This window comes from Cibotium barometz, chromosome 53 (genome assembly GCF_041138505.1).
Source record: "Cibotium barometz isolate CiBa-2024 chromosome 53, ASM4113850v1, whole genome shotgun sequence".
NCBI lineage: Eukaryota > Viridiplantae > Streptophyta > Polypodiopsida > Cyatheales > Cibotiaceae > Cibotium > Cibotium barometz.
In genome coordinates this window covers 11,928,142-11,936,484 of record NC_141098.1, presented here as the reverse complement: position 1 = coordinate 11,936,484, position 8,343 = coordinate 11,928,142, and the positions used below count along the sequence as shown (strand labels likewise).

At 42.0% G+C, this 8,343-nt stretch overlaps 1 protein-coding gene across 3 annotated transcripts in view; it reads right to left on the bottom strand.

Annotated features, from left to right (window-relative positions):
* Positions 1-6,243: 6,243 nt before the first annotated feature.
* Positions 6,244-8,343, bottom strand: part of LOC147608297 (pentatricopeptide repeat-containing protein At2g03880, mitochondrial-like) — a 4,587-nt gene continuing 2,487 nt past the window's right edge. For all 3 annotated transcript variants that reach the window (XM_086788860.1, XM_086788858.1, XM_086788859.1), the window contains exon 2: positions 6,244-8,343. This exon is cut by the window's right edge and continues 1,715 nt beyond it. In XM_086788860.1, the coding sequence (XP_086644986.1) occupies positions 7,024-8,343 (1,320 nt within the window). In that variant the 3' untranslated portion in view covers positions 6,244-7,023.

Genomic DNA, 8,343 nt, shown 5'->3' with positions numbered 1-8,343 from the left:
GATTAGGAACTAATTCCCTTTTAGCCTCTTTTTAACTAAACTTATGCACCCCCAGCTGGTGGAGGGGCTTGATCTCCCTCCAGCCTCAACATTAGCCAAAGATCTCTTAGCCATAGCTAGCCACAACCCCCACGCATTAGCTCGTCGAATCAATTCGTCAAATCACTGCTCGAAGCCACATTTCACCGATTTGCAGGCACCTTTTTCTAGAAGAAAATCCTAGATCTACACTCATACAAGGTGAATCAAGCTAATTCCTCTTAGCCACAGGGGTTTTCAAGGGTTCTCTACAAGTCTATAATCTCAGATTTCAGAAATTCTTCAAGGAGAAGTGGAATAGCTCTGCATCAAATTTGCAAGTGACTTTGGTAAAATAGAGATTCAGAATTCAATAATTGGTCAAATCTTTTGTTTTTGGGTTTGATCCTCTACTAGACTAACTTCTATTAATGCCCTTGAAAGTATTTGAGCTCATTTGAACTCTAAGGCATCAGATCTGATCTCCACGTACACTCTATTTTTTGCACACAAAACAGGGATTAATTTTACTAATTAGTATTTAATTAGCACTAATCACTGCATTTTGGTGCAATTGATGGTTCAAACTTACCATTGGGTATTTGATATAGATCTCTATCACTTTAGATTACAATTTGAAGTTGGTTTGATATCCCAACCATCCAGTACAAATCAATTACCCTTGGCTTTATGCAATTTTTAATGTATTCATACTTGTAAATCTATTATAATCATCATTTAACACCAAAATGGAGTTGTAAAAGGGTAGAGACTGTCCTTGAGCCTTGAATTGGATCAAGAGATAAGACCCCCTTCACATCATCATGAGCATTGCACAAGAAATAGCTAAGTTCAATGGGAAGCAATTCCATACATGGTGAACAAAGACCATGTATTTGCTTATGATTGAGGAAGAATCTATGGGGGCTAATTGAGGGGAGAGATGAATGTCCAATGGAGAATGGGGAGAATGAGTGGAAGAACAGAAATGAGAAAGCATTCTACACTCGAGGAGGCCTCGCACACGAGGACGAGGACGAGGAAGAGGCAGGGGAGGAGAAAGGACCTTCACTTGCCACAACTGTGGGAAGCCAGGACACATGGCTAGAGACTGCTTACAGCAAACCAAATGAAGAAGGATCGACATCGGAAAACTTCATGGAGACTCCTAAGAAAGAGGAGTCATGACATCTTTTCTGAGAGAAAGAGAAAGAAACCCCACAACCCAATGTAAACTGCCCCAATAGAGTAAAACCACTTCTTAGCCACCGATGATGTAGGCCATGTGGTAGATGTATGTGTGAGAACTTTTAGTCAAGGTCATGGGCACTTGTAGTAGCCTTGGACACATAGAGAGAGAGTGTCAAGGGTATGAGTTAGGGACTTGAGGCATTGGTCGTGGGCTACCAATTAAGAGGGAAACTTGGTATAGGGTCCAGGTGTGCTAGAATTATTCACTTGAGGGGAGGTTTTTAAATATGCAAGTGAATGGATGTGTGCGGGAACAAGCACTTAGCAAGAGACTGTAAAAGGGAGTCTATAATTGAGTGGGTAGCAGTAAAGGTGAGAAGAATCTACTGATGAGAGACTCAAGAGTAGCATGAGTAAATATAGGTGTGTGGAAAGATTCTAGGAAAAGGTGTCCCCAGATATAGGGGAGGTGGCACAAATCAAGGAGAAATTAGTGGGATTAGATGCTTGGCATCTTGTGGATGTAAAACCTATAAATTGAGGCATTGGCCTAATGAGAAATTGCTGGTTTTTGAGTATCCATGCCTACATTAATCTATTAGATTAATTGTGTACTAATCTCATATTAATTATCTTCTAATCACCTTCCAATCATATTGATCTTTGGATTTGATCCACCATAGCCCACTCTTGCTTGCATTTCAACTGGAATGGTGTGTTTGACTACTTCGGGAGGCACACCCTTTATATCGGTATACTTCCATGTGAAGCAATCTTGTAATTCTGTGAGAAGAGCGATAAGTTCTTTCTCTTCTTCCGTAGAGAGGTCTTCCTTTATGTAGATGGGTTTCAGATCTTCCCTTGGGCCTAGCAGGTTAATAACAATTGGATGTTTCGTGATTGCCCCACCTTTGGTAGTAAGCATAGTAGAGAGTGGATCGGGGTCTCAAATGTGGACACTTTGTACTAGTGTGGTTAGCTCAATAAATTGGGCACCATACTAGTTCTCTCTTAGGGTAAAGATGGGGTTGCCTAACTTGGTCACGGTCTTGGCATGTTCTTCAGTGTTGGGTCATTTACTACATTAGTGCAGGTGCTAACTGCTCCACTTGTTGTCTTGAAGAGGACTCTTTTCCCTTTCCTTCTTCAGATTTCGGCAAGCCTCTTTCAATGCGTCAAAGGTAACTTTGTCTTCCACCTTCAAAGATTGAAACCAGTCCTGCTTTTCCATTCAGGGTGAGGCCAAAGGCACTCACCTTAACCTGATCGTCCACATTGCCAAATGCCTCACAAATCTAGTTGAACATCTCTAGATGAGGTATGGGTCTCCATTCCCATCAAACTTAGTGATCAGTTTGGAGATATGGGCTAGTTTATTCCTCTTCTGTCTTGGCCCTTGCACCGGTTGAGCAGGTGCTTGTGGAGAAATTCTTGAAGCTACCCCCTCGCTATTTCCATGGTTATCCTCAATATTTTTTGTCTCAGTCATGCCCATGGTTGGAGCTGGTGCAGGTTAAGGCATGATAGGCGAGGGAGCTAGGCCTTGAGGATCCCATCTGTGGCCCTTGCCTCAGTGGTGGGCCAACGTGTGCTTCGTAGGGATCCACTTGGTATCCGAGATATACTCCACGAGGCAGATAGTGGTTGTGCATTTGTGCCGTGTGTTGGCTGAAATGTTGTGGGTGGGCTCGTTCTCTTTGGTAAGAGGTCCTTGGTCCTTGGTGAGTTGGCTCTTAACCTAGGTTTGGTGCTGGCCTCCAATCAGGGGCCAAATCTACCATTATAGTAGTCGACATGGCTCCCCAAACTGCTGGATTAGTCTAGATTGGGTTACTCGAGCTCTGCTCCACCTCCGATCTAGGGTCTAGTGGCAGTGTAACGGTTCTCTTTGGCTAACATTCCATGCCTAGGTCCCTCAAATGAGGCTCTTCCGATTACGTGTTTCCAAGGATAAAGTTTCTTAGTCTTCGAAGTGAGATTCCTTTACGAATGTGAAGGGGATCATGGGTCTTGCTCAAGAATTGGTGGTCTATCCATGCATTGGGCAGTCAATCCTCCTATCTTCAGGTCAAGGAGGGTAGTCATTCTATGCATGGATACTCTTTGCTTTCACTGGTGCTATATCAAAGACTAACACCATTTGGCTCCACTTTGTGTTGATCGAAGGATTAAATTTCACAAATGATTGTGCATTTGATGGTTTAGCGTCGTCAACAAACAGAGGGTTGTTTCGCACAAATTTTCCTAAGCTTAGGTGCATGAATATGTCACGTGACAATGCAGGGCTAAACTTTGGGGACATGGGTTTTTTTTGGCTTAGGTATAGCCATATATCTGTGAAGGTACGAACGTGGCTTAGTGGGAGGTACGAGCATATGCTGGGGAGGGTACGAGCATTCCCTGCTAGTGAAGGAACAAGTGTTCACAAGCTAGAAGGGTATGGACGTGGATATACTAAGCAACATTCGTACTCTTGGGAAGGTACAATCGTTCACTTGAAGTTTGTGCGGTCGTGAGGATATGAAAGAGAATGGGCATACGCTAGGGAAGGTACAGTCATTCACTTGGGGAAGGTATGGTTGTACATATATGAAGGTACAGGCGTATGCTTACGGACATTAGAAGGTGGCTTAAATGCACCAGAATGACGTGTCTTCTGACAGCTGCCCTCTGATATTCCCCGAACAGTACAGTTGTACTCCTTTTACACCCTTTTTAATGATCTTTATGCACTCTTTAATGCACTTTATACCCTTTTTAATGCACATTGCTCTCATTGATGAGGTAGATATGGGAGGATCTTGCCAAAGGAAGCAAACAGATGTAGCTTTGAAGTGTACGACCGTACGTCAAAAAATGCAAAATCATGTCTCTGACGTACGGCCGTACGTCAGAAAAGTCCTAAGCTAAATGCAAACTTCATACATGACACCTTTTCAATGTCCATCATTTCCTTTATTCATGAGCATCCATACATTCCCATGTGAACTGATGAGGAAAATTTTGGAGTTGAATATTGATGATGAGGTTAATCCGTTTTCTCCACATGTTCCTAATCCTCCTACTACCACCTTTTCCAAGGTACTTATCAGTGGTAGTGAAATTCAAGAAAACTCTCCCTCTTGGCTCCTCTTCCATCCTCATAACATACTAAATTCTATGAACTTGGAACTAGAAGTTGTAATGTAGAGAGCTTGCAAATGAGATTTATAGAAGAGTTCACTTACAATACATAGCATGAACTCATGTTTCCAGTATATGGCTTTCCAATTCAATGACCATCATTGCATCAATCACATGGCTCTCCAATTCAATGACCACCATTGCATCAATCAAATGGCTCTCCAATTCAATGGCCACCATTGCATCAATCAAATGGCTCTCCAATTCAATGGCCACCATTGAATCAATCAAATGGCTCTCCAATTCAATGGCCACCATTGCATCAATCACATGTCAAATGCTTACAACATAGGCTCAATCTTGCATGTAGTATGGCAAGAAGGCATATACAAAGCATCATCACACTCTCAATGCTATTAATTGCTTGATAAACACATAAATGTTCACCCAATGCTTGCAGGAAGCATGTTAATGCTATGGATTTTTGAAAAGGTTCAAGAAATCATCACATAGCATCAATTCAAATGCTAATCAAGCCATTGATACTTAATCGTATAAGATTATTACCATTAAACACCATTATGGGCATAATAGCCACCTTACAAAAGACCTTTAATTAGGCAAACCTAGGGCTAGGGTTTTGCTCTCCAAAACCATTAAACACCGTTATGGACATAATAGCCACCTTACAAAAGACCTTTAATTAGGCAAACCTAGGGCTAGGGTTTTGCTCTCCAAAACACCATAGAAATAAAGCTTCGGAAGAACTCCATGCCTTTTGCAAAATCCCCTTTCTAATAGTTGTATAAACACTCCATAGCTAGGTTGTGTAAGAGAGCTAGGGCTTGTAAATAGTTCAAGAAAATTCTCAAAAATTAGGAAAAATCTGAAAATTTATTAATTAGGGTTCTATGTGTAGAATGGATCGAACATGGATCGAGAGCCAAGCTGCTCTAATATAACACTATAAGAAAGAAAGGTTGCACTCATAGCTTGGAGTACACACATACACCATCTCATGAGGGAGGAGGTCACCATGGAAGCTTGCTTGAGCAAGAAAGTGATTAGAACTTATACATTCTTGTCCCTTTTCACACCCACTCATTCTCTTGGCCCCCACATTTGGCCATGCCGGGCCCCTTTAGCCCATTATTTACAAGGCTTGACCACCTTTATAAAGCATGTGAATCCGCTATATTATAAGTTTACATTTTTGTGCTAAAAGCCATGCACACGTCATTTCTCCTCTACTGCGTTAGTTCTATTTTCATTTCAAGCATAAGTGACCTATGAATGAAACTTATAGCTACACATCCTCTCCCTAAAATCTACATCCTAAAGGTAACATTGATGATCTTTTCTAATAAGTCGTCTTCTTCTTTGTGCAAGAAGAATTTGGAAGAAACATTGGTGACATGTAAGCTTTCATCATTTCTTCATTCTTATCCTACTCCTTAAGTTTCTTTTTTTCCTCTTCATCTCTTCCTAAAAATCAAAATTGGGATTTTTCTAACCTCTCCTCTCTTTTCTCTTTTTCTTTTTGAAGATCAAACAAGCAAGCATGTAAGATTTATTATGCTCTTATGCATAGAGAGAGCTCGTATGCTTTCATCATTTCTTCATTCTTATTCTCTTTCTCCTGAAGTATATTTTTCTCTTTCTCTCTTCCTAAAAATCGAAATTGAGATTTTTCTAGCCTCTACATTGCAAATTTTCTGTTATCAATAATCTACTGGCAATTATCTTGGTTGCATTTAGTGAGCATTGATAGTACATGCAAGTAGTTAGAATATTAACATTGTGTGTCAGAGATTCATTATTTGCAAGCTAAAATGATAAGTGTAGTGATGTATTTGGGATGCTTTTTGCTAAAGAGAAACTTAACGGGACAAACTACCCGTTGTGGTCAAATATGATACATCGTGTATTGGTTGCCAAAAGACTTTGGAATGTCGTCATTGGCATTGAGGCACACCCTATCTCGCCAACACAAGATAGTACAAGCACTTTGGAATGTCGTCATTGGCATTGAGGCACACCCTATCTCGCCAACACAAGATAGTACAAGCACTTTGGATGGCAACACTATAAATGTGGCATCTGCCTCTGCACCTCCCACAATGGAACAAGCCTGGTGGGATGGCAAGGATACACAAGCACATGCACTTCCCATGGAAAAAAGCATTATTCCTCATATTCACTCATAACTACCAAGTAGACTTGAGATGCGCTTGGTGCACTTTACCAAGTGTGTAACGAGGCACGAGTGGCCTACTTGCGCAAGCAATTAGAGTCTGCTTCAGTCAGCTCCTCAAAGAGGCACAGTCACAAGTGCAAACAACTCATCATATCGAGTGAAAGGAGTTGGTAAGGTTGCTTTCACTGACCTGGCAGCCAACCAAGGGAGGGGTAGATCAGTACCATCTCCAAGCTGCCAAAGTTGAGTCTTAATGCATGTAAACATAGGTTCAGGTCCGTCTATTGTCAAGGCAGAAGTCGCCCTTTCATGTACCTCATTCACTTGCATCAATAAAACAAATACACCATCAACGGTGGGGGCCCTTAAGTGGGTAGTTGGGACCAAGTAGTGTCTCTATATCTTCTCGCTTTCTCCTTCTCTAAAGCTCTTCCAAATCAGTAATTAATGCATGCCTTAATCACCATTAATCACTTCGGCTACAACACCTACCATCAGCAATAATTTCCACATACACATTTTTCATCCTTGAAGACATGAAAGCATCTTGCATCCCTGCAAATGACAGTGCATCCCTCTGCCTTGGATACACGTGCCAAGGCCGCATGACAGTCATCACAAACCAACAGATTATTTGTCAAACGTATAGGTGTGTCCGCATGTGTTCGGACTAGGCCACATGAAATGGCCAGCTTTACACTATGCCCGCATGATACATCTTCCTTGGTAATGTCAAGTCCATCCTCTAAAAAGCCGTCCACAAACCTTCTCTGTTGTTGCTTTGCATGTGTATTACTGCCTGGGGGATTGTTCCCCACCACAAAGAGTTCGGTAGATTCACCAACCTGAATCCAACTCTTTTCCCGCTCTTTCAAAGCCCGTATGCTCACTCTCATCCCCTCAATCTTTTTTGCATCTTCCCACATGTGGGCATCTGCATATATGTTTGACATTAGAGTGAACAGTGCAGCATGATTTCCATTCAATCTAACAGCAGATTCAAAGACCTTTCTACCAAGATTTACATTACACCATTTCCAACATGCACCCAACACAGTGCTCCATGTCGCAAGGTCAGGTTCTGAAGGCATATTGTCCAGCATTCCCACAGCATCATGGAGCTGGCCCACACGGCTAAAAAGATCAACCATGCAATTACAATGCTTAGTGCTTGGTGTGATGCCATAATCTTTGCTCATAGACTCAAAATACTTGAGACCCTCATCCATGAGACCTGCATGACTACATGCAGCAAGAATACTCAGAAATGTGATTTCATTTGGCTGCACTCCTTCCTCCCTCATCCTCCCAAACAAACATGACACATGTTCACTCTCCCCTTGATGGGCATAACCAGTAATCAAAGCAGTCCATTGCATAAGCTCCCTGCTTGGCATTGCATCAAAAACCCGCTGGGCATCCATCATGCTTCCACACTTACCATACATGTCAAGAAGAGCTGTAGACATGATCATATCAGTCGCCTCAAGATGAGCAAACTTGTAGATTTGGGAATGAACCCTTTTTCCCATTTCGAGTGCTTGTGTGTTTCCACATGCTTTCAGGACACTTGCAAAGGTAGCACTATCGGGAGAGAGTCCTTGCTCTTGCATTTGTGCATAAAGAAGAAGAGCTTCCTTACTATCCCCCTGCTCAGCAAAGCCCGAAATCATAGCATTTAGGGATACTACATCTTGGGCTGGCAGCTCATCAAACACTTCCCGTGCTTCTGCAAGTAAGCCACAGTTGGCGTACAGATCCACAAGAGTATTGCCGATAAAGCAATCTGTGTCGAACCCCTCTTTCACAACCTC